This window comes from Neomonachus schauinslandi, chromosome 1, assembly GCF_002201575.2.
Source record: "Neomonachus schauinslandi chromosome 1, ASM220157v2, whole genome shotgun sequence".
In the NCBI taxonomy this organism is placed as follows: Eukaryota; Metazoa; Chordata; class Mammalia; order Carnivora; family Phocidae; genus Neomonachus; species Neomonachus schauinslandi.
The window spans coordinates 69,075,187-69,102,703 of record NC_058403.1 but is presented as its reverse complement, the minus strand read 5'-3'; the positions used below and the strand labels follow the sequence as shown (position 1 = coordinate 69,102,703).

At 38.7% G+C, this 27,517-nt stretch overlaps 1 protein-coding gene across 1 annotated transcript in view; it reads right to left on the bottom strand.

Annotated features, from left to right (window-relative positions):
* IQCG (IQ motif containing G) overlaps window positions 1–25,780 on the bottom strand; it is a 40,184-nt gene extending 14,404 nt beyond the window's left edge. Inside the window, exons 1-5 of the mRNA XM_044920598.1 lie at window positions 25,773–25,780; window positions 24,260–24,527; window positions 19,311–19,525; window positions 16,734–16,862; window positions 8,174–8,255 (exon numbers count right to left, since the gene is read on the bottom strand). Of these exons, the coding sequence (XP_044776533.1) occupies window positions 8,174–8,255; window positions 16,734–16,862; window positions 19,311–19,525; window positions 24,260–24,527; window positions 25,773–25,780 (702 nt within the window). The remainder of the gene's footprint in view (window positions 1–8,173; window positions 8,256–16,733; window positions 16,863–19,310; window positions 19,526–24,259; window positions 24,528–25,772) is intronic.
* Between the last annotated feature and the right edge of the window lie 1,737 nt (window positions 25,781–27,517).

Genomic DNA, 27,517 nt, shown 5'->3' with positions numbered 1-27,517 from the left:
TAAATAGTGGAGACCTAATAGACATGGTCTTTGCCTTCATAAAGCTTACAGTCTAGTGATAGAGATGTGATTAAAATAAAACAAACTTTTTGGGGCACCTGGCTGGCTCAGTCAGTGGAACGTGCGCCTCTGGATCTTAGGGTTATGAGTTCGAGCCCACGCTGGGTGTAGAGATTACTTAAAAATAAAATCTTAAGGGGTGCCTGGGTGGCTCAGTGAGTTGGGCAGCTAACTCTTGATTTCAGCTCAGATCATGATCTCAGGGTCGTGAGATCGAGCCCCATGTCGGGCTCCCTGCTCAGCGGGGAGTCTGCTTCAGGATTCTCTCCCTCTGCCCTTCTGCCTGCTTGCTCTCTCTCTTTCTCTCTAAAATAAATAAATAAATCTTTTAAAAGATAAATAAAATCTTAAAAAAGAAAGCAAACTTTTTTAAAGGCACAAAACACTATTAAAGAATAGGACAACAGGCCATGGGACAGAGTAACAACGGAGGCCCACATTAGATCAGATAGTCTATAAAGGATTCTCTGAGAAAGGAATGTTAAATCTGGCACCTGAACGATAAGTATGTATGTCACATGAAAAGTGGGGTCAAGGAAGAGTCTAAGAAAAAGGAAAAATAAGTGCCTAAGTCTTGAGGCAGCAAAAACCTGGATACATTACAGGAAATGAAAAAAAAGTCCAGAGACTATCCCAGCAAGAGTTGAGAGTGGGACAAGATGAGGTTGTAGAGGGAGGTAGGATGGACCATGTAGGACCTCACAGGCACTAGTATGGAGTCTGAACTGTAATCCAAGGGCCATGGGGAGCCTCGGAAGGGTTTTAGTCAGGGAGGTAACATCTGATTGTTTGAGAAGAACCAGACACAGCATGAGTAATTTCACAGAGAGATGATCAGTTAGCTGACAGCACGACAAGCAAACACAATTAATAATGAAAATGCATTGCTTTAGTCAGAGATCTCTGTTTCTCTAAATACCAACCAACTTTAGTTGCACCATGTAAGTTGGGTGGAGTTAGTTCTAAGCATTAGAAGAAGAAGCAAAGCAGAAATCGGTCAAGATCATCCACAATGAAAAGCAAACATGGTTTAAAGGATCATAGGCCCCTAAAAATAGTCAGAAAGGAACTCTTCAAGCATCTTGTCTGGCTTCTTGGTGTAACTCTATGGAATCCTTCCAATTATCCAGCAGTTATTCCGACGGTATCAGAGCCCCTCCAAGAAGATAAGTATCTCTGGCAGAGAACGTGGGACAAGCCCAGTTGCTAATACATCGCAGTACTTCTTAACCTCTTACAAGTTGTAGGACTGTGGGCAATTTACTTAACCTAAGACCTTTCTCAACTGTAGAATCCTGCCAGTGCCTCGCACAACTTAGCTACTCAATAAATGTTTATTAAATGCATTTTAAGAGAGGCCTTTTTTGGCTCACTTTTCCCCCTTCCCTTCTTTCTACACTCTCCTCCCTTTTCCCATCTCTTCCCATTTTGCTTCCCTCCTCCCTCCTAATTCAAGCTGTATGGTAGTCAGCGATAAAGTCTGGATTTCTAGGAAGACTTGAGTTAGAGTGAAATGTGACAGCTTCACTTCCTCATTGGCCAAATCTTTATACCTATTTAACCACTTAGTCTTTCTTCAAGGCCCTGCTTATACACCACTTAAGTCCAGAAAACCTTTTCTAGAAAACCTCAGCCCATATAAATAACTGTAGTTTTATTTCTCACAGAATCTAATGGTGTTGAACAGTTAGGTATTCATTAAATAGCATCCATACAAAGATATACTTTCAAAAACTCAAGAAAATGTTCTGGTCAGTTTTCTTTATCAAACCGAATATTGAGTCTTTCAGAGTAAAAATATGAAGATCAGAAATGCAGTTAAAACTCTAGGAGGTTCTGCCTATGGCAAGCAAAAGGTATTATGTTACGTAACTTAAGAAGGTCATAAACCATTGGTCTACAATTACCCTGTGCCAAGCCAAAGGCATCTGGTTTCAGTGCTGTTGCCATGGGCCTCAGATTATTCCCTCCTATAATGCTGTTCTGCACAACTTGTGGCCTTCTATGGTCACCATGTGGGAACAGAGGAAGATAGAAAATATTGACAGGCTAATGATGGTAAAATCATGATCAAACGCACTGCAGTATCATCCCATATCTTCATCTTCCCGGTCTGCAAAAAGGAGGCAACCTAGAAGCAGGGCGGGTACAGGCCAAGGGTCGTCGTGGGTTGTAGGAGTTCCTTTTAGGATTCTCACTACGAAAAGATCTGCCCTCACCACAACCCACCAGCATAACCCTGGTCGCCCAGGGTGTCTACAGCCTTCCCCATGATCAAGGTCTGTGGACTGATGCAGCATATTTGTGGGTTTTTGTAGCAGACCAAACTTGACTTACAAATCCCCAAATTGCCTTCAGATCTGTACTCGTTATTTGAATTCAGAGGAGGATGATTTAGTAATGGAAACAAGCAGTCAACCAATTATAGTTAATAAGGCTCCAATGGCTGCCACAAAAGTGTAAGCCAAAGGATTTTAATGGTAGTGTCCGTTTTCATAACTGAACACAAAGTAGAGAAGAGGGTTTGGTTGGAGGGAAAAAGGAAAATGGGAATGTGGTCTATTAAAGTGACAAAAGCCAAAGAAAAAAAATACAATTCTGTATTAAGTTAACATCTGTATTTGTCTGTCTAGGACTAAGAATAGTGGCTGGTTCTAGAACAGTCTCTGAATAAACTCTGAGCTACACAGCCACCCATTCTAAGATGCAGATGAAACAGGTCCAGACTTCTAAAGTTTCAGGCTCCAATTCCAGCCATTCCTTCATTTCCATTTGAACAATTCCCGTTTCAATTGTACCAATTTCCTCTGCCCTTTTGTAATAAAGTTTCCTTTATTGACTGATCTTGACTGATCTCCTCTGAGTAAACTCCTTTAAATGTAATGCCTAAAACTATACACAATATTATAAATGTCTAACTACAACAGAGAACACGGGAGTATTTTTTTCCCTACTGTATAAACACTATACAGCGCCCCAAACTGCAGTAATCAAAACAAAGAGGAAGCACTTCAAATGCTTTTAACGAGACTGGTCACAATTGTCAGGGTTCTGAGGACAATCCGGTAGAAGCAGCACTGTAAAAGGCAGACTCTGCAAAATCTACAGAAGATGGGAAGGCAGGCACCTTTTAAAAATGCTGTTACTACAGAGCACCTGGGTGGCTCAGTTGGTTAAGCGTCTCACTTTGGCTCAGGTCATGCTCTCAGGGTCCTGGGATGGGGCTTCGTGCTCAGTGGGGAATCTGCTTGCCCTCTGCAACCCCCTGCTTGTGCTTGCTTTCCCTCTCTTTCTCTCTCAATCAAATAAATAAAATCTTTTTTAAAAAATGCTGTTACTACCACAAAAAGTGGTAAGACCCTAACCTCAGGGATTCATGTTAGAACCTGGCTAAACCTCTAATGAAACTATTGAAGACAAGTTAGGTCTTCACAATTCTCAACTTCTAACAGTCTTCTAAACAAAATTAGGCCTTTTGTTTCACTTTCGCATCCTCCTGGAGTCAGTTCAGTGTTCTAGTAATCAACTGGGTTTTGAATTCTGATGTCTATTACTTATCATATACCAGCTTTCAGTTGCTTGCAAATTAGCAAGCATGCCTTCTATATCTTCATTCACTTCTTTAATCCATTTTGGAGCCCAGAGATCATCAGAGTCATCTCAACCTATTCTCTTTGGTACCCACTCTATATCCAGTCCCCCCCAAAAAGGAAATTAAAGTCATCAAAGAGTACAAAAAGCTGAGGTGCTAAGTGAAGAAAAGAACTAGGTAACATGCAAAAGGTAGTAATAGTGTGGCCAGAGAAAAACCAAAGTATGGTTTGGAGGATGGAGTAGTTCAGGCCTGTTGTAAAATATGATGCAGTGGGGCCTGGGTGGCTCAGTCGGCTAAGGTGTCTAACTCTTGATTTCGGCTCAGGTCAGGATCTCAGGGTCGTGAGATAGAGCCCCCAAGTCAGGCTCTGCACTCAGCAGGGAGTCTGCTTGAGATTCTCTCTCTCTCTGCCCCTCCCTGCCCATGTGCGTACTCTGTCTCTCTCAAATAAATAGATCTTTTTTTTTTTTAAGATTTTATTTATTTATTTGACAGAGAGAGACACAGCGAGAGAGGGAACACAAGCAGGGGTGGTGGGAGAGGGCGAATCAGGCTTCCCTCTGAGCAGGGCCCCGATGTGGGGCTCGATCCCAGGACCCTGAGATTATGACCTGAGCTGAAGGCAGACGCTTCACGACTGAGCCACCCAGGCGCCCTTCAAATAAATAAATCTTAAAAAAAAAAAAAAAATATGACGCAAAGCTTCTGCATAGCACTGAGCTTTCCAAAATAGTCAATGGGGCGCCTCGGTGGCTCAGTCATTAAGCGTCTGTCTTCGGCTCGGGTTGTGATCCCAGGGTCCTGGGACCGAGCCCCACATCAGGCTCCCTGCTTGGCGGGGAGCCTGCTTCTCCTCTCCCACTCCCGCTGCTTGTGTTCCCTCTCTCGCTGTGTTTCTCTCTGTCAAATAAATAAATAAATATATCTTAAAAAAAAAAAAAAAGAAGAACAAAGTACAGTCAATGACTATGGATGGCAATGGGGTTGCTGAATAAAGAACCAAAAGCTGAGGAATTAGTGCTACAGTTGGCTTAAGGCCACCCAGTTTAGACATTCATGTGAGTCTGGATCTAAGAAATTTTAGGGTTGCAGGGCATCCAGCTTTGTGCCCTTTGGCTCCTGTAACCAGTCGAATGAGTAGGAGTGGGTTCATATACTTCATTGTTACTACATTTAACCTCAATAATCAGGGCAAAGCTGAAATAAGTGAAGTACTCTTCTTTATCAGCCAACCTTCTCCTTGAAGGCATATACATACATAATAAATATATATATAATTTATTATATTACTATATATAAAAAAATACACATCTATATAAATTTAAGGGAAATGAGAAGCCCCAGGCCCAGGAGAAAAATAAATCCTCCATGGCATCCTGTTTTGAGAATATCTCCCCAGTGCTAAATACCTCAGTGGCAGCTCCAGCACTGGAAAGGTTTATTGTATGTGCTGGAGGCAGCAGAATGAGGTAAGGGTAATTGCTTAAAGAAACTCCAGGTCAACCTAAAGCCACGGGTCTGGAGAAGATTGGTATAGCCCTAAGAAACACAACAACAAAGGTTACAGACCCAGAATTTCAACATGGTCCAAACCCTGACCCCCAGAGACAAGATAGATTTCTTACATGATGAGCCTCCCCCACCTTTATGGCACCCATTGCTGATGTTTGCCCAGAGAAGCATGGCTTATAAGGCCCTCCATAATCTGTTCCCTATCTCCCATTCTAGGTTCATCTATGTTATTCTCTCCCTTTCTCTCCAAACTTTAGCAGCTATAAACTGGCCTTCTTTTAGTTCCTTACATATCCCAAGTTCTATCTCCTAACTGAATATTTAGAAGTTCAACTTTCACTATTGCCAATAAGCTCCTACAAGTATGACCCTCACACGGTTAATAACTATAAACTCTGGACTCAATATAAAAGGAAATTACATAAAACATTGGAGTGTACAAAATCAGGCAGATTCTGGAGGAAGGAGACACGTGTAAGAAGGGTGCAGCATGTGGTGAGTTTCCAACTTTTTATGACCTTGATTAGACCACAGTCAGCACTATGGAGTGGGGGGGGGGGGGTGGTGGCATGTGTAAAGCAGTGGAAACCCTGATTAAAAATACCGTAGTCTTTTTAGACTGAAAAACCAGAAAACAGATTTTGGACAACCACAGCCAAATAATTTTCAATAATGCTGAAAGGGAGAAAGGAAGCTTCACATTTGGTGTATAAATTCTGTCCAAATCTGTAGCTGATTTCTGAGGCACACAGGTGCCAGGAAGAAAGCAGGCAGACCTGCTAAGGATAAAAGAAAGTGAACTGGGATGAGCTCCTGCCCAATGTAGGTGAGAGTTTTTAGTTTTAATTTAACCAAGTTAACTGACCACTAAAACAAAAATGCCTGTACACTTTGGGGGATAGAAGAGAATGCAGAGTCTCTACAACATAATATTCACACTGTCCAGGACACATTCCAAAATTAGTTCATCTTGAAGAAAATGAAAACTATGAACTATTCTCAAGAGAGATTAACCTTAAAATGCCAAATGTTGGAATTAGCAGACAAGAGGGTTTTTTTTTAAGATTTTCTTTTTAAGTAATCTCTACACCCAACGTGGGGCTTGAATTCACAACCCTGACATCAAGAGTTGTTGGCTCTACCAACTGAGCCAACCAGGCATCCCAGTGGACAAGGAGTTTAAACAAAGCTCAATAAAGAGCAATATGCTCATAATAAATTAGAAAAAAAAAAAAAAACAAGAAATCTCAGCAGAGAAATAGAGCTATAAAAAAAGAACTAAATGGAAATTCTAAAACTAAAAAATACATTATCGAGGGCACCTGGGTGGCTCAGTTGGTTAAGTGACTGCCTTTGGCTCAGGTCATGATCCTGGAGCCCTGGGATCGAGTCCCACATCAGGCTCCCTCTCAGCAGGGAGTCTGCTTCTCTCTCTGACCCTCCCCCCTCTCATGCTCTCATTCTCTCTCATTCTCTTTTAAATAAATAAATTTTTAAAAATACATTATCTAAATTTTAAAACAAAAAAGGACTAGAAGGGCTTAATAGCTAGAATGGAGATGATGGAAAGTCAGTGAACTTGAAGACAGACAAATAGAGATTATTCAATCACATGAACAAAGAGAAAAATTTTTTTAAGAAACACAGAGACCTGAAGGTCAATAACAAAAAGTCCAAATAGGGATAATTGGAGTTCTAGTAGGAGGAGTGCAAGCAAATGGAACTTTAAAACTATCTGAAAACATACTGGCTGGGACGCCTGGGTGGCTCAGTCGTTAAGCGTCTGCCTTCAGCTCAGGTCATGATCCCCGAGTCCTGGGATCGAGCCCCGCAGGGAGCCTGCTTCTCTCTCTCCCTCTGCCACTCCCCCTGCTCATGCTCTCTCCCTCTTAAATAAATAAAATCTTTAAAAAAAAAAAATTCTTCTCGGGGTGCCTGGGTGGCTCAGTAGGTTAAGCGTCTGCCTTCGGCTCAGGTCATGATCCCAGGGTCCTGGGGCCGAGCCCCCCATCAGGCTCCCTGCTCAGTGGGGAGCCTGCTTCTCCCTCTCCGACTCCCCCTGCTTGTGTTCCCTCTCTAGCTGTCTCTCAAATAAATAAAAATAAAATCTTTAAAAAAAAAAAAGTCTTCTAACTTCGATATACGGAATAATGAAGACTCCCTGAAGCATAAACTTGTCCAAATAGCTAGGCAAAAGCTGATATTAAGCCATATTCTGTAACTTTCTAAACTGCTAATAGTGTTAGAAATCTTAATAGAACTAATTTCTGGGTGCCTGGGTGGCTCAGTTGGTTGGGCGTCTGCCTTCAGCTTGGGTCGTGGTTCCAGGGTCCTGGGATCAATTCCCACATCAGTGGAGAGCCTGCTTCTCCCTCTGCCTGCCGCTCCCCCTGCTTGTGCTCTCTCTCTCTCTGACAAATAAGTAAATAAAATCTTAAAAAAAAGAACTAATTTCTAACTGCCTGCACTGTAGCCCAAGCATTGTTTTGCAAGTCTATTGCTTAAAACTTGGGATGCATTTTCTTGTAGAGGTAAATTAGATATAAGGTTAGGTCCTAATGACTAAAAAAGCCCACTAAATCCACTCTGTACTTGAAATATAATACAGATGACGTTATCAAACCTAACCATCATGTATAAGGAGGTTTGTAATGTGCTTAATGTCCCATCTGGGACTACAGTCTCCCATCTGGGATGCTGGAAAACAAGAGACTGCCTGGGATAAGGTCTCCTGTAGGGAAAGGGCAGGTGGTATGATTGAGTGGGATGGGAGGAGTAGGAACAGACGAAGCGTTCCAGAGAGTTGGGGTCTCCCTGAGTTCTATTCTGGACTTACTTATATACCACAGGCAACTCTCTAGTTACTCTCTTTATATATACTCTGATTAGTAAAGGCATCCCAGGAGAAACAATTTCTCATACGTAATTTTTCTTTGCTTAAGAAAGATGGCTTCTACGTGGCTGTTTTAGCTCAGTAACTTTCAGTGTTGGCCAGGTGATTCTTACCTGTACTTCAGCTTGCTGTTCTCTTTTGACATTAAGCAGCTGTTTCTGAAGAGATCTTATCTGTTTTTTCCCTTTTTCCTCCCTAGAGGAAATAGGAATGATTTATTTAGAGGGGTGCTTCTCAAACTCTAGTGTGCACAAGGCTCACCCCCAATGTTCAAAAACAGATTCCTGGGCTCTACCCCAGAGATTCTGATTCATTAAGTCTGGGATGGGGCCCTGGAATTCACATCTCTAACAAGTTCTCGGATGTTGCTCATGGTGCTGGTCCATGGAACACTTTCAGTCACACTTTATAGAACACTGCGATTTGTTTTAGTAAACCAGAAAAGGAGGTTTTGGCTTATATGTTGTATCTAAAATAGCTGATGCTGAGAAAAAGCTAAGAGGAGGAGGAGGAACAGGAAGAGGAAAAGGAAGAGCAGGGCACTCTCTTCCACCTAACCTCCCTCTCCTTCGCTTGGGGTCAGTTCAGCATTGAGTCCGAAGGCTCCCTCCACATTTTCTCTCACACAGGTGTTTCCCCTGATAAAGTCTTTGCATGAATAATCTCATCTTGGCAACTCTCAGAAGACATGACTTAACACACTTGCCATGGGCACACAAACAGTAAAATGGCAAAGCAGGATTCAAATTCAGTACCATCTGAATTAGAACGTAACTACTTTAGGTTTCTGTTTGTACTCAGAAACAGAATTCTGCTTATCTCTAGTAATGCCATTATCTAGGTCTGAAGAAAAAAAAAAACAACGATATAATAAATAAAACAATGTAAGAATAAACAAAACAAAATAAAAACTGTCTTAGCTCACACCACCATTACAAAATATATCAGATTGGGTGGCTTATAAATAACAGAATTCATTTCTCACAGTTTGGAGACTGTGAAGTCCAAGATCTAGGCGCCATCAGATTCAGTGTCTGGTGAGAAACAGTTTCCTGGTTCACAGATGGTCATTTTCACTTGCATCTTTATATGATGGAAGGGAAGAAGAAGCTCTCTGGGGTGTCCTTTATATGGGCATTAATCTCATTCATGAGGCCTCCACCCTCATGACTTAATCACTTCCCAAAGGTCCCACCTTCTAATATCATTACATTGAGGGTTAGGGTTTCAACAAATAAATTGGGGGCAGGGGTGGGGTATGCAAACATTCAGTCTATAGCCACAACCAAAACACCTTCCCACTAAATAGCATCTAGATAAGTATTGCTATTCAGAAATGTTTAGAAAGCATGTACTTAACTAGAATCTTGAGATTGAGATTGTCATTGCCGAACTATAGATTATGTAATTCCCATTTATAGATTATCAGAAACAGATAAGAAAGATGCAAAATATTTACCTCAAATAATAAATTCAGAACCCTAGTGTAGATTCAGTTAAATAAATGTTATTTATGATGGAAACTAGAAATTAGTGGAGTATTGCCTTCAAAATTATGAAAGATGATTTTCAATCTAAAAATCTGTACCTAGTCAAATTACTAAAAAAGCATGAAACAGAAAAAGATTTTCAGACATGTAAGATCTTAATATATGTAACTTCCACGCACCCTTTGTTCATGCTCCAACAAAATGGGGGATTTACATAAAAAAGAGGAAGAATGGGGGTCTAGAAAACAGGATCAAAAGGAAATCTCAGGAGATGAAAGGAAGGCCCAGAACCATAGTGATGCTGCAGGCCCTAGGAGCAACAGCAACAAAGAGGAGAAAAAGAACAGAAGAAAGTTTCAAAAGGAAAAAAGAAAGAGAAGGAAGGAAGGAAGGAAAGAAAGAAGAAAGGAAGGAAGGAAAGACTTAATATGTATGACTACACTTAAAGAGTTCCAGGGCTCTGGTGAAGAGTTGGGTGCTGGATTTGGAACAGAAATGTCAAAACAGGCAAACAAAAAAGTGGCAAGATTTAACTCTAGGGGAAAAAAAAAAAAGCTGTTCAAGAAAGAAAATTTCATCATTATATATACTGTATGTCCCATCTGTGAACTATTTACACATAATCATCATCATCATAATACTAAGTATTAATTTAACCAAAAATGATGCTCTAACTATTCTAGGGGCATGGAAAAAACCCAACAGATTACATCTAAAACTATATTCCCACTAGTGCTGTTTGCCATAAAGAAGAAAAGTGGTCAGTGTGAGAAATGAAAAATGGTATACTATTGATTTGAAGGTAAACATTTCTTATATGTTTATTGGCCTACTATGTGTCCCCTTCAGTGAACTGTCTTTTCTTATCATTTTTGGATATGCCAAATCAAAGGATGTCTCATCTCTCTGGATCAGACTACATTTTGATTCATCATCACAATGAAAGGAAATTTCAGCACACTAAGAGATAAAGACCAGTCAGCCCACTTTTTACTCTCTAGCAAAAGCAATGCCCAATTAAAACAGCAATGAGGCCACTATACACTGAACAGAAAGGCAGAAATCCAAAAGATTGACACCACCAAATGCTGCCAAGGATGTGGAGCAACAGGAACTCTCATTCATTGTTGGTGAGAATGCAGAAGTCAGTTTGGCAGCTTCTTACAAAACTAAACATACTCTTACCATAACAACCTAGCAATTATGCTCCTTGGTATTTCCTCAAATGAGTTAAAAATCTATGTCCACACCAAAACCTATACATAGAGGGGTGCCTGGGTGGCATGGCACAGGCAGTTAAAGCATCTGACTCTTGGTTTTGGCTCAAGTCTGATTGCAGGGTCATGAGATTGAGCCACGCATCGTGCTCCACACTCATTGCAGAGTCTGCTTGAGTTTCTCTCTCTCTCCCCCTCTGCCCCACTCCTCCCGGCTTTCTCTCTTTCTCTCTCTAATAAATAAATATTTAAAAAAAAAAAACCCGTACATAGATATTTAAAGTAGTTTTATTCAATAATTGTCAAAACTTGGAAGCAACCAAGTTGTCCTTCAGTATGTGAATAGATAAACTGTGGTATATCCAGACAATGAAATATTATTCTGTGCTAACAAAGAAATGAGCTGTCAAACATGAAAAGACAGGCGCCTGGGTGGCTCAGTTGGTTAAGCGACTGCCTTCGGCTCAGGTCATGATCCTGGAGTCCCGGGATCGAGTCCCGCATCGGGCTCCCTGCTCGGTAGGGAGTCTGCTTCTCCCTCTGACCCTCCCCCTCTCATGCTCTCTCTGTCTCATTCTCTCTCTCAAATAAATAAATAAAATCTTTAAAAAAAAAAAACAAAAACATGAAAAGACATGGAAGAACCTTAAACACACAATACTAAGTGAAAGAAGCCAAACTGGAAAAGCTACGTACTGTATGATTCCAAATGCATGACATTCTGAAGAAGGCAAAACCATGAAGACAGTAAAAAACATCAGTGGTTGCCAGGGACTCAGGGGGAGGGCAGGAGGGATGAATAGGTAGAACACAGAGAAATTTTAGGGCAGTGAAACTATTCTGCATAAAACTGGAATGGTGGATGCATGTCACCACACATTTGTCAAAATGCATAAAATGTATAACACAAAGAGTGATCCCCTATGGACGTTAGTTAATAATAATGTATCAATATTGGCTCATAGATGACAACAAATGCATTGCATTAATATAAGATGTTAATAATAAGGGGTATATAGGAACTCTACTTTCTGCTCAATTTTTCTATAAATCTAAAACTGAAGTCTATTAAAAAAAAAAAAAAAAGCAATGCCCAAACAATACTCACACAGTATTTAAGTTATGTACAGCTTTCTACCACAAATGGGAATAGTGCTGGTGTGGTTTGCATGTTTATTAGTGACCTATATTCTACAGCTGAGTTCCAATAAGAAGTATCCAGGTTATGGCTTCAGCAAGCAGAGGGGCTATTCTGGCACCTTTGTTTGCCTTTCTAGAGTAGAGACTAAGTGACCATGATGAAAGTGATACCTCATACATCTTGACCTTCTGGCCAAAATCTCAAAAGGCCTTAAAACCTGGCAAAATCTCTCCTTTCTTTTGCTTTGAAAAACAATGTAGTCTGCCTGCCCTGAATAATATTGAAGTGGGATACATATTAAAAAATAAGTGAGGGGGGCACCTGGGTGGATCAGTCATTGGGCGTCTGCCTTCGGCTCAGGTCATGATCCCAGGGTCCTGGGATCGAGCCCTGCATCAGGCTCTCTGCTCAGTGGGAGGCCTGCTTCTCCCTCTCCCACTCCCCCTGCTTGTGTTCCCTCTCTCGCTGTCTCTCTCTCTCTGTCAAAAAATAAATATAAAATCTTAAAATAAAAAAAATAAGTGAGGGGTGGCTGACTGGCTCAGTTAGAAGAGCATGCCACTCTTGATCTCCAGGTTGTGAGTTTGAGCCCCATTTTGGGTGTAGAGATTACTTAAAAAAAAAAAAAGTGAGAATGATTCTTAACCAAACGGGATTTAAGCAGAGGATTTTTACATGTTATTAATTCTTACTTAGGGGCAGATATGCACACATCTCACAGGTAGAATGCACACTTTAAGCATGTCTTTCACATCCTCTGCTCCTGGAAGAAGGAAAAATCATTTTATGGCAGGCCCTATGTGTGGGGCTTTCCCCAAGACTCACTCATTACACTTATTTTTTCATTACATTTTTCTATTTATGTACTGATATTTTTCTTATTATTTTGTAAGACTTTATTGTTAGTGAAGATCATTACCACTAAAAGAAGCTTCATTTAAAACTAAATAGAGGAGCTGAGAAGAGATGGATGGAGAGTGAATACTAATGAGTACAGGCTTTCTTTTTTGGAATGATGAGAATGTTCTGGAATTAGATAGTAGTGATGATTACACAACTGTGAATATACCAAAACCCACCAAATTGTATACTTTAAAAGGATGAATGTTATGGTATCGACAAAACTCTCTCCTTGACCAAACTAATCAGGCTCCACTGAGCCTTCTCTACTAGGCATGACCTTGGCCCCAGTACTTGCCTTCAGCCTGCATAGCCCAGTTTAGCAAGATTTCTGCTAAGACAGTTTAGAGAGAATCCCCCACCCTTGATATCTGATCACCCTGGATATCTGATCAAATTCCTCATCCCCCATCCTTGATGTCTAAGCCTTTGGTCTGCTTTCAGCAAAAATCCTGTTAAATTAGTTTACCAAGAATCCCCTATTCTTTATGTATCTTAGTAATTTTCCATCCACTGACCCCCTCACTGTTCTCACTGGCTAGAAATCCTCAGCTGCCTTTACTGTATTCAGAGTTAAGCCTAATCTCTCTCCCTATTACAGCAGACCTGAATAAAGCCTTCCTCACCATTTTAACATGTCTGAATAATTTCTTTAACAGCATGCAAAGTTTATTTCATAAAGCTCTTATTCAAGGAACTAAATAGAAAATCTTATCTATCTTCTAAGATAAGATTTTAAAAGTGCCAATCACACAATAGTTAAAATACTAAAAATTTGTTACTGATTTGCCCAAATCTAGATATAATTCTCCAACTTAAATAAATCTAAATTGATGCCTATCTAATTGGAAGAAAAATTAAAAGAAGAAATTATCATACACAATCACATATGTAAAATCAATCACTGGCAAACTATCTACATTATTATTTTCTCCCTTCCAAATAGTGGTACATATATTTCTTTTTTATTTTTCTTACTTGATTAGCTTTTTTTGAAATTACTAAGTAACAAAATGTGCTCACAATGCTAAGTCTATAATACTAGCTGTTATTATTATTATTAGACACTATGTGCAGGAACTATCCTAAATGCTTTACATGTATTAATTAATCTAACCATCAACATATCCCTAGTACAGAATTTATTACCAATTCTAAGGTGCAAAGGAAGAGAAAATAACTCAAGTAAAAACAATTCCTGTGCAAACAGGATAAACACTCTCATTTGAGTATTCAGGGTTCATATAAAAAGAATTTTGTTGTGGTCCCCAAATCATTTGATTGTGTTCAATTTCTTAGAGTATGAAAATCTTTGGAATTAGTTGAAAGGCTCTGGAAAAGAAAACTTTCCTTGGCATGCTTTTTATTATCACCTGCTATGGTCCAGGGATTTTCAGTGAATTCAGTCTTAAGAAAGATTACCGTAAAGGTATCCAAATCGGTAAGGAAGAAGTAAAACTTTCACTATTTGACTATTTGCAGATGACATGATACTATATATATTTATTTATATATAATAAGATATATATATCTCAAACCCAAAAGATTCCACCAAAAAACTGCTATACCTGCTAAACAAACTTAGTGAAGTCGCAGAATACAAAATCAATGTATAGAAATCTGTTGCATTTCTATACACCAATAATGAAGTAACAGAAACAGAAATTAAAAAAACAATCCCATTTACAATTGCACCAAAAATAATAAGATACCTAGGAATAAACCTAACAAAAGAGATGAAAGTCCTGTATTCTGGAAAACTACAAAAAACTGATGAAAGAAATTGAAGACAATACCAAGAAATGGTAAGACATTCCATGCTCATGGATTGGAAGAACAAATCTTGTGAAAATGTCTATACTACCCAAAGCAATCTACATATTTAATGCAATCCCTATCAAAATACCAACAGCATTTTTCACAGAACTAGAACAAACAATCCTAAAATTTGTATGGAATCACAAAAGACCCCAAATAGACACAGCAATCTTGAAAAAGAACAGCAAAGCTGGAATCATCACAATTCTGGACTTCAAGTTATATTACAAAGCTGTAGTAATCAAAACAGGATGGTACTGGCACAAAAATGGACACATAGATCAACGGAAGAGAAAAGAAAATTCAGAAATAAACCCACAATTATATGGTCAATCAATCTTCGACAAAGCATGAAAGAATATCCAATGGGAAAAAGACAATTTTCTTTAACAAATGTTGGGAAAACTGGACAGCAACACGCAAAAGGAAGAAACTGGACTACTTTCTTACACCATCTACAAAAATAAATTCAAAATGGATTAAAGACCTAAATGTAAGACCTGAAACCATAAAAATCCTAGAAGAAAGCACAGGCAGTAACTTCTCTGACATTGGCTGTGGCCACTTTTTCTAGATAGGTCTCCTGAGGCAAGGGAAACAAAACCAAAAGTAAACTATTGGGACTGCATTAAAAAAAAAAAAAAGCTTCTTCAGAGTGATAGAAACAATCAAGAAAACTAAAAGGCAATCTATAGAATGGGAGAAGATATTTGCAAATGACATATCTGATAAAAGGTTGGAACCCAAAATAAAGAACTTCTAAAACTCAACACCAAAAAAATAATCCAGTTAAAAAATGGGCGGAAGACATGAACAGGCGTTTCTCCAAAGACATACAGATGGCCAACAAATATATGAAATGATGTTCATCAAAACTTACCATCAGTGAAATACAAATCAAAACTACAATGAGGTATCACTTCACACCTGTCAGAATGGCTAAAATCAACAACATAAGAAACAACAGGTGTTGGTTGAGGATGTGGAGAAAAAAGGAACCATTCGCACTCTCGGTGGGAATGCAAACTGATGCAGCCACTGTAGAACACAGTATCGAGTTTCCTCAAAAAGTTAAAAATAGAACTACCCTATGATCCAATAATTGTGCTACTAGGTTTTACCCAAAGAACATAAAAATACTAATTCAGAGGGATATATGCACCTCTATGTTATAGCAGCATTATTTACAATAGCCAAGATATGGAAGCAGCCCAAGTGTTCATCAATTGAAGAACGGATATTGAAATGTGAATATACACAATGGACTATTATTCGGCCATAAAAAAGAATGAAATCTTGCCATTTGTAACAACATGGATGGAGCTAGAGAGTATAATGCTAAGCAAAGTCAGTCAGAGAAAGATAAATACCATATGATTTCATTCATATGTGGAATTTAATAAAACAAGCAAGCAAAGAAAAAAAAAGAGACAAACCAAGACACAGACTCTTAACTACAGAGAACAAACTGATGGTTACCAGAGGGGGGCGGGTATGGGTTAAATCGATGATGGGGATTAAGGAGTGCAATTGTCATGAGGAGCACCAGGTACTGTATAGAAGTGCTGAATCACTGTATCGTATACCTGAAACTAATATTACACTGTACGTTAACTATCCGGAATTAACATTTAAAAAAAAAAAGATTACTGTACAATAGGAAGAATATTCTTAACATACTGTAGATATACATAACTGAAGCCCAGAAATCTGAATTATTGTCCCAGCAAAACTAAGATTAGCACTTACATTTCTGAGTTCTATTTATCTTCCCTGGAAAGCACAAATTTGATTTGCTTTAGAAATCAAGAACTTCTGGTAAAAGTTTTATGGCATTTTAAAATACAACACAGCAGGGGCACCTGGGTCTGCCTTCAGCTCAGGTGATGATCCCGGAGTCCGGGGAGTGAACCCTATGTTGGGCTCCCTGCTCAACGAGGAGTCTGCTTCTCCCTCTGCCCTACCCCCTGCTTGTGTGTGCTCTCTCTCTTGCTCACTTGCTCTCTCACGCTCTCTCAACCTCTTGCTCACTCTCCCTCTCAAATAAATAAATAAAAATCTTTTAAAAAAAATACAACACAGCAAATAAACCTAATATTACTCGGACCTGGCAATGATATCATAAAAATGCATTTTGTTTTCCCTCTCTTTGCCCAGGGCTTTTAGGAGACTGGTGAAAGTGCCTGACTCTTCCAACTCCTGCATGGTATCTGTAATTATATCACTGAAAAATTGCCTGTAAGGAGACACAAAAAGGATGAGTTAATAAGGTATATTTTCTTACATTTACAAGGGCTACAGAAGTCACACAGGTTAAGACCCAGGATGAAAATCATAACTAAGTTGGAATTACTCCTGGAATGCAAGAATAGTTTAGCATTAGAAAGTCTATTAATAGTATTCAACACATAAACAAAAGGAAAGGAGAAAAACCATATGGCCATCACAACAGATGCAGAAAAGACATTTGGCAAAATTCAATATCCACTCATTTGAAAATGAGCAACAAAAACTCTCAGCAAACTAGAAATAAAAGAGAACTTCCTTAACCTGACAAAGTTTACATACCAAGGACTAACAAACATTGAATGTACAGTATGATATTATATATATAATATTTTAAAACATATAAAATTGTATTGTTTAAATAAAACACATACATACTTAATAAAAGTATCACAACAGAATGTAAGAGAATAATAAACACCAAATTCAGAAGAGAGTTTGTCTTTGGGGGAACAGTGAGGGGCTAGCATCAGAGGCTCCAATTGTATCTTAAGTATTTTATTTAAAAAAAACAAACACCTCTAAAGTAATCATGGTAAAATGTTAAGATATGGTGGTTACACACTTAAGTACTCATTATTTCATTTTTTATATTTTTCTGCATTTTAAAAATATTTCATAATTTTGCAAAAGTTAAATCATTTAAAAAATTTTTTAAAGAGCTAATAGGGGAACCTGGGTGGCTCAGTTGGTTAAGTATCTGCCTGTGGCTCACGTCATGATCTCAGGGTCCTGGGATCAAGCCCTGCATCCGGCTCCCTGCTCAGCGGGGAGTCTGCTTCTCCCTCTGCCCCTCCCCTCTCCCTCTCTCATAAATAAATAAAATCTTAAAAAAATAAAAGAGCTAATAAAACACTCACATTTTATAGATGAGTAAACCCAGGCTCAGGAAGGTTAAATGACTTGCCCAAGGTCACATAACTAATTTGAGAAAAAGGTAGAACTACATAATCCAGGTTTCCTGGCTCATAGTCTGTTGCTTTTTATTTTATTTTTTAAAGATTTTTATTTATTTATTTGAGAGAGAGAGAGCTAGAGAGCACAAGCAGGGGGAGTGGCAGAGGGAGAGGGAGAAGCAGGCTCCCCACTGAGCAGGGAGCCCAACTCAGGGCCCCATCCCAGGACCCTGGGATCATGAGCTGAGCCAAAGGCAGATGCTTAACTGACTGAGCCACCCAGGTCCCCATCCATTACTTTTTATAATATTCTTATAGGTATAGATTTTAAATGCTGCTATTTAATGTTTTCATAATAATTTTTGACAATAGTTCAAACAGAAAGATTCAATAACTATATTAAGAAAAAAGAAGTACATCGAAGTAAAAAAAAACAATTGAAAAGATATGAGCCATCCCACAGAGAATGAAAAGGACATTAACTAGATTGGTGTTTATAAGCAGGACACCTTTCTGTCATGTGTGCAAATCTGAGCCAGATTGATTTCACAAGAAACATTACCCCTCTGATGCAGGGGTTGGCAAACTTTTCCTATAAAGAGAGAAATGGTAAATATTCTTGGCTTTGCAGGCCATAAATTCTCTGTTGCAACTACTCAGCTTTGCTACTCATGAAAGCAGCAAGAAACAGTATGTAAACAAATGGGCAATGCTGTATTCTAATAAAATTTATTTTCAAAAACAGACTATGGGCTGGATATGGCTAGTGGCCCTGGGTAATTGCTATAAACATTCATTTACCAACAATTCTTACCATAATATTACATCCTCTTTTAAACTTAACAGGCTTCCTTGTCAGCAAGCCTGACAAAAAACTGAATAATGAGACAATGGAAACCGAGATTGCCTTTCAGAAATTCTCAGGATTAAAACTCAGCTTAAAAGTTGGCTACTTGGGGCGCCTGGGTGGCTCAGTCGTTAAGCGTCTGCCTTTGGCTCAGGTCATCATCCCAGGGTCCTGGGATCAAGCTCCGCATCAGGCTCCCTGCTCGGCAGAGAGCCTGCTTCTCCCTCTCCCACTCCTGCTGCTTGTGTTCCCTCTCTCGCTGTGTCTCTCTCTGTCAAATAACTAAATAAAATCTTAAAAAAAAAAAAAAAGTTGGCTACTTGGATGGTGTCTGTCTCTTACTCATAGATAAAGCATCACTACAGCTACCAATTTGTGCCAGGCACTTGGCTGCAGCCTTATTTCTAATCCTCACACTGATATTGCAAAGTTGCTATAATTATTTTCACTTTTAAAAGCTGGACACAAACAACAACTTGCCCATGATCATATAGCCACCATACTTTCAATTGTACCACACTCCCTCTAAGCAGTCTTTAGCTAATCCTGTTATCAGCAGTACCTTTGCATCTAATGACCAATCCCTAAGAGAAGACAGCAGCCTCCCTTGCACCCATTTTACTATTACTTTTCCAAATATGCTCTCCTTCTTTACCTATCAATCTGAATTTTCTTCATTATCTCCGTGGACATTATGGTCTGTCTTGCAGGTTTTTTGAAGACAAAATCTTGCATTTTGTTAAACTCATTGGTAAATTGGCTTCCTTTTTGGACTCCTGGCAACTTGGTTTCTTCTTTAGGTAAGAATGGACTGGATATTTTTGAGGTTCTTGAGGCCTCTGGAAGTTTTTCTAAGCTCTTGTTTTTCTTCTAAAAACAAGAAATGATGTTTTATGTAAGACAGATTTTAAGAGTAAAGAAACAATGCTATACCAGAGCTTCTGCCTACATTTTTCAACCTCACCTTCCGCCACTTGTACTCAACACACAAGAAAATTACCCTTTTCTTCAGCCACCCAAATCATGTCCTGCTATTTTGTGCCTTCCTGCCTTTAGACAACATCCTTTTACCTGTCTTTCCTCAACTTACCACCTGGTAAGCTTTAAGACTAAGATCAAAGGTAAAGTTCCTTATGAAATATCTCTATTAGCAGATATTTACCATGTTGTAATTATTTGTATAAATGTCTCCATTAGATTGTAAATTCTATGAGGGAAGGGGCAGTGTCTTAGAGATCTTGGTTCACCTCAGATTCTTTTTGGAACAAGACTGCATAATAAATGCAGCCATCTTTATAGTCTCATTGCTTAGAACAATGCCGAGGGTATAGAAAACTCAAATGTTCATTGAACACATGAATATGAAATATAAAGAATGAAAGAAATATCCTAGCAAAGAGCATAAGTTGGTAAAATTAGTGGTGTGGTATAGATTTCAAAGGTCATGTGGGAAAAAGCCAAAATAATTCATTTTTCAGACCCAAACTTGAACACTGAGGGGTAGGCATCAACCTGAGGAACAGCATGTCTTTTAATTGATGATTCCTATTTAATCTGTTGCTAAAAGCTTTAGCTATTGAGAGGCCATATAACATAGTGATTATGCCTATGGACTCTGAAACCAAACTTCCTTGTTTGAATCCTGGCTTTATTTCTTACTAAACCATACTGACTTAGACAACTGTTTAATATCTCTATGCCTCCATTTTCCCATTGGTAAAACAGGGATAATAGCACCTGCCCTCACAGTTACTATGAGGATTAAATAAATCAATACACATAATGCATTTAGAACAGCACACAGATTTAAGTTCTGTACTTGTTATGATTACTTAAATTCTTGTGCAGATCCTATGCACAGAAGAAAGGTTTATCTGCATATTGATACATAAAGCCTAGGTCTTCCTTAGCTAAACTTCAACTAGCCCAGAAATGTTAAAAAACGATCCATTAGGGCGCCTGGGTGGCTCAGTTGGTTAAGCGACTGCCTTCGGCTCAGGTCATGATCCTGGAGTCCCGGGATCGAGTCCCGCATCGGGCTCCCTGCTCGGCAGGGAGTCTGCTTCTCCCTCTGACCCTCCTCCCTCTCATGCTGTCTGTCTCTCATTCTCTCTGTCTCAAATAAATAAATAAAATCTTTAAAAAAAAAAAAAAAAAAAAAAAAACGATCCATTAATGGTTAATAAACGCAGACTCAACTGCATTTTTCTTTACATCAACAATAAGCAAAGATTCAGATCTGAGGAAAACATCTGTAGGCAAGAACAAAACAAAGTGCTGCCTTAATTAAGAATTAAATTTTAAAATATATCTTTAAATTAAAATTAATTTGATTGGCTACAAAGAGAACAGAAAAGTAGCATTTCAACAGTTAAGCTGAAACTTACCTGGACGTAAGGAAAACCTTAAGGATGGTTATTATTTTAGATTTTGCCTAGGTAGGAAAGGGGAAAGTGTAAGGCCTAGGAAGCTCTTTCTATTTCCCTATTTTTCCTCTACCTTTATGCTTGGGCATCTGGAAAAGGAGGCAACTGTGTCAAGCAGCCTGATTTACTAATTACTATAAATAAATATGAATTTCTTTTTAAAGATTTTATTTATTTATTTGACAGAGAGAGACAGAGTGAGAGAGGGAACACAAGCAGGGGGAGGGGAGAGGGAGAAGCAGGCTTCCCGCAGAGCGGGGAGCCCGATGTGGGGCTCGATCCCAGGACACTGGGATCATGACCTGAGCTGAAGGCAGACGCTTAACGACTGAGCCACCCAGGCACCCCAAATATGAATTTTTTAAAGACAGAACTTAAAGGAACTAGCTAAATGTTTTAGTACACTCACTAAAAAATATTTTTATATAGCATATACTATGTACGAGGTAGGGTATTAGACCCTAAGGGAAAAGGTAAGAGAAACAGTATCTCTGCAGGGGAGCTCTTCCCAAATTTTGGTCCAATTACTCCCACTTCTGGTAGAATCTGGTACATTAGTATTTTTTTTTTTATCATTCTATCCCATGATTTTATCATTGAAAATCTATTTGGAGATGTCCTTAGCTATAAAAATAGCTATAAAGGAGGGATAATGCTAACTAACCTTTCATCCCAAGGTTGTTCTAAGGCTGAACAATATGAATGAAGCTTTTGGAGAAAGAAAACATCCACATACATACTAAGGATTTAAAATATATATCCTATGCCCTTATAGAGCAATGGCATTGTAAAATCTGTAAGTTAGAACAACTAGTATTAGGAAGTGAAAAAACAAACAATTATTTTAAAAGACTCACAATTTTGTAAGGTTGTGGAACTCATATTGAGGAAAGGGCTGTTAAGCTTCTATTAATCAAGATAAGAGTGGACGGGGGGGTAAAAAAAAGATGAGTGTAAGCCTTTATTATATACACTACTATGAAATCATAAGCAGGGCCTCTGTTAAGTCGGCAAATTTTGTGGGTGAAGATCACTATCATAAACCAGAATAAAATAGTGCAAAAGTTTTGTTCTTTAATTTACTGAAGTGGTGACCACTGCTGAATTGTTTATAAATTTGGGTTTTCCATCCTCTCTTGAGTTTCTACGAAGGCAAATCACTCTTTTTTAGCCTGACACAGTAAGGATCACTGATAAGTATCATCAGACTTTATCTTGTTAACTATCTTTTTATTTTTGATTCCTACTGCTGGGAGACAATATATAGGAAGGAAACCCTAGACTCTTCTTTACTATTTGTTAACTAGATTAATGTATGAATTAGACTCTTGTTTTAAATGCATTGAAAGGCTTAGTTTTTGGGTTTCTAATCTCTTTACCATTCATAAATTGATTTAAAAAATTTGTTACAAAATTCTTGATATACCCATTACTGTTGTTTTAAAACTACCCCAAAACTCATAGAATGTTAGCACTGGAAGGGATGATATGGATCATTTAGCTAAAACTCCATTACACTGTAGGAGCCCCTGGTTTGCTCAGTCAATGGAGCATGCGACTCTTGATCTTGGGGTTGTGAGTTCGAGTTCCACCTTGGGTGTGGAGGTTACTTAAAAATCTTAAAAAAAACACACACAAAAAGCTCCATCACATTTTACAAATAAGAACATGAAGACCAAGAAAGTGAAATGAACTGCTCATAGTACACAACTAAATCGCAAAGATCTCCTGACTCCAAATCCAGTGTTCTATTAAAATTTTAACTTTTAAACTTTAATAAAAGCTTTACAAACCCAGACTATATATATAACAATAATAATAACAATAATTTAAAAATGATAAGGTGCAATGAAAGGGAAATTTAATTATCTAGTTACAATAAATATGAACTTCTTTTCTGTTAGATGTGGAAAGTAATTTACTCTGTTGTTTATACAGCAATTTTCATTTGTTAGAGAATCAGAAATAATGTATGCTGTACAAACTATATAATGTAATTTTGCTGAACGTAATAAATGTGTATTTGTACTTATAAGTTCTTTCCTGGAGCGCTGGGTGGCTCAGCCAATTAAGCATCTGATTCTTGATTTTGGCTCGGTCATGATCTCAGAGTTGTGAGATCAAGCCCCACGTCCAGCTCTGTGCTGGGAATGGAGCCTGCTTGGGATTCTCCCTCTCCCTCTTCTGCCCCTCACCCCCACCCCTGCTTGCTCTCATGCTCTCTCTCTCTCTAAAAAAAATAAATAATAAGTTCATTTTATATCTATAATCTAAGTTATTATTACAAGAGCTTGGGGTGCCTGGGTGGTTCAGTCAGTTGAGGGACCTCTGCCCCTCCCACAGGCTCACATGCTCTCTCTCTCAAATAAATACATAAATGTTAAAAAAAAAAATTTAAAAGAGCTTAAGAATTTATAAAGATTTTGCTCACTACCGAGTTTTTTTTTTTTTTTTTTAAAGATTTTATTTATTTGACAGAGAGAGATACAGCGAGAGAGGGAACACAAGCAGCGGGAGTGGGAGAGGGAGAAGCAGGCCCCCCGCGGAGCAGGGAGCCCGATGCGGGGCTCGATCCCAGGACCCTGGGACCATGACCTGAGCCGAAGGCAGACGCTTAACGACTGAGCCACCCAGGCGCCCCCCAAGTTGAGTTTTTTTGATAACTCAAATAGCATTTTGAGGAGGAGTCCATAACATCACTGAAAATGTAATGGCTGATGTAATGACCTGGCTGGATAGTCACAAAAGCAGGTTGCAACATATTCAACAATACAACAAAGTCTTTTTAGAATAAAGAAACATTGAGAAGGTCCAACTGAATTTCCTCCCCAGAGGGTTCAGTTAGCTTTCAGCAGCTAAGAAATGTAAGATAGGTGGGGCAATTCAGTAAATTGGCTACTCTCAGTACATATACTGTATTTATACTGATTTACTATAGGGCTTTTTGAATATTGCCAACATACTGGAAGAAAAGGATATTCTGACTGGCAATGTATCTTGAGCTATAGTTATTTCCCTCCATCAATTCAGAGTACATATCTCAGGTAATTATTATAGCCCTCTTTGTCTGAGATAAAGGTGCTATTTCCCATGTTAAATTTGATAGCATAAGTACTCTAAGGGATAGAGAAATAAAAAGGAAAGAAAGCAAAAATTACATAATGGTGAGTGTATATACCATGCTGATACTTTGGCTTCTTTCATACTGAACTGGCATGATATAGTTTAGAATAGAGAGCTGGTCTGTGGTATCTTCCAGAACCGCGGAGATCCTCAGCACATCTAGAATGGAGAGTGGCTCTATGATTTCCGGGAAGACTTCCTTGTCTGTTTCTTCAGCTGTTTCTTTTTCTTCTTCTACAGCACTGGGTGGCTCGCCTGTCACTGACACTGTCACCTCAGAATGCCAGACTTTTGATGGAAGATTTGAGGCTCCTAGTTGGCTTCTAAAAAAAAGAAAGAAAGAAATAAGTCAGCCACCAAATGTTTAAAAACTGCTTCAACTCAAAAGCACAGGCAGCATATAGATTGGCCCCTGTGAAGTCCATATTGTCATATAACCAAGATAAAGAATGAAAGTAGGAGTTTACACATGGTTCTGCTAAATATCTCCCTGTGACATCCTGAACAACCAAAGGCAAGCCACTTACTGTTTAATAACTTCATGTAACCCATTCTATGGGTTAACCAATTTGAATTTCAGCCCAAATTAACTTTTTGTCTAGCAACATCTTTAAATGCTAATCAAAAGTGTCTCATGATTAATGAAAAACAAAATGTGGCAGGAGTGACAGGCTGGCTCATTCGGTGGAGCATGTGATCTTGGGGTTGTGAGTTCAAACCCCACGTCGGCACAGAGTTTACTTAAAAAAATAAATACATTAAAAACAAAAACGGGGCGCCTGGGTGGCTCAGTCGTTAAGCGTCTGCCTTCGGCTCAGGTAATGATCCCAGGGTCCTGGGATCGAGCCCCGCATCGGGCTTCCTGCTCAGCGGGAAGCCTTCTTCTCCCTCTCCCTCTCCCCCTGCTTGTGTTCCCTCTCTCGCTGTCTCTCTCTCTGTCAAATAAATAAATAAAATAAAAAAAACAAAAAACAAAAAACAACACAGTATGTAGTAGCCAGTCTCCAAAATGGGCCTATATGATTCCCACCTTCTTATATTCATACCCAAAAGGGTATGACTACAAAAGTAGTCTCCCCCACATTAAAAGGACTTTTATCACCTAACCTTAGGTTTAGGTGGTAAAACACAGTTTTTCCCTTACTCTCTCTCTCTCATATCTCTCACTCTGTAAGAAGTCAGCTGCCTTGCCATAAGGACATGTAAGCAGCTCTTTGGAGAAGTTTGTGAGGGTGTGGAACTAAAGCCTCTTGCCAACAGCCAGCATCAACTCCCCAGCTCTGTAAATGAGCCGTGTTGGAAGTATATCTTCCAGCCCCAGTCAAATTTTCAAATGTTTGCAGCCCTGGCCAACTTTAATCTTATGACAGACCCTAAGCCAGAACCATCCAGCAAAGCTGTTCCCAAATTCCTGACCCACAGAAACTATGTGAAATAATAAAAGTTGATATTTTAAGTTACTAAGCTTTGGGGTAATTTGTTCACAGCAATAGATAAATAAATAAATTTAACATAAGGCGTAATTTAAATAAATATGTATACAAAATAAATTGGAATTTTGAACATACTCTCCCATTCTTCTTAAATTAATTGTAACTTCCGTGGTACATCTACAATCTCACAAAAAATGCAGTCACCTAAAATGGGAAGAAAACATTGAGATTAGTTTAAGGGAGTGTTGAATGATAAATTACTTCTATACCCTTTTAATAACAGAAAATTAAAGAATTACAAGAGCTGCAGCTTATCCCTTCTTTTTGCTTATTAGAGCAGTCCCAGAGATGGAAGAACCCCTGACATCATGTAATTAATGACAAAAGCAATTATTGATAAATGCAATCTTTGAGTCTCTTCTTATGGTAAATTAATGTACAACATGGATTTCGTATTATTATTATATTCTGATTTTTAACTGGCAATATCTATAGATTTACTTTTGTTATTCTGATTACTAAAATATTTAATTTGATCATTCCATCTCACTGATCTGTCAGATAACAAAATTTATTGCACCTGGACTTAGAAGAACACTTGAGATTGTATTTAGAAAAGCTGTATTTCTCCTGAAAATCAGTTTACTATTACTATCAAGATGTTACTATAAGCCAAAATCCTTCCTGTTTAAATAAGCTTTACAATGAGAACACCCTATGGAGAATTTTGCTCTATGCTAAATGAGTAATAAATGGTAAGTTTCCAGTATGATTTTGTCCACAACAAAGTGCTCCTAAGAAGGGGCATACAAATATATCTCATACAACATGGGTATTATATGTAAAAATGAAAACATATAAAACAGAATCTTTATGTAAATTGAAAAAGATATGCCAAACTAGCCAGATTTTCTGGTACAAGGGCAGTTATAAGAGGAAGTATCATGGCATAAGGAAGATTTTGTTCTTTTGATGTGTTGTTGTTTCTCTATTTTTCCTTTTTTTAAGGCTTGGGGCATAGGTAAATGTGCTTCATGCAGGGAAGATAGGGCTATGCTGATGCACTATCCAGTATGTTCATGCTGTTTGGGCTCCTCATTCCTCAATGCTAGAAATCTAGGAGTCATTCTTCCTTCATCTATTTTTTTTTTTTTAAAGATTTTATTTATTTATTTGACAGAGAGACAGCAAGAGAGGGAACACAAGCAGGGGGAGTGGAAGAGGGAGAAGCAGGCTTCCCGCTGATCAGGGAGCCCGATGTGGGACTCGATCCCAGGACCTGAGCCGAAGGCAGATGCTTAACGACTGAGCAACCCAGGCGCCCCGATCTTACTATTTTTTTAAGATTTTATTTCTTTATTTGAGAGAGAGAAGGAGCAGGGGGAGGGCCAGAGGGAGAAGCAGGGACCCCAACTCAGGGCTGGATCCCAGGACCCTGGGATCATGACCTGAGCCGAAAGGCAGAGGCTCAACTGATTAAGCCACCCAGGCACCCCCATTCCTCCTTCATCTTGATACCAGCATTTCCCAATCCAAACCATCACGAAGTCCTGTGGATTTTATCTTCTATTTCCATGTCCCCCAGTACCATGCTGGACCTGACAGTTGTTTCTTGCTTGAACAACTCTAATAGTCCCCAAACTGGAAGTGATGTTTTTTTCTTTTGAAAGAATGATTATATATTATTTTTTATTTTGCAAATGGAAATACAAGTGAGGATGTAAAGCAGCTGGAAATAAGTTATAATAAGGGAGCAGGAGTTACCCATGACAATCAACAGGAAGGCCCAGCAAATAGCATTTCACAGAAAGCAAGTTTCTTATGGTCCAGAAGGTGGAAGAATAAAATTTTGTTGTTATAATTTGTTTATTTTTTAAGGA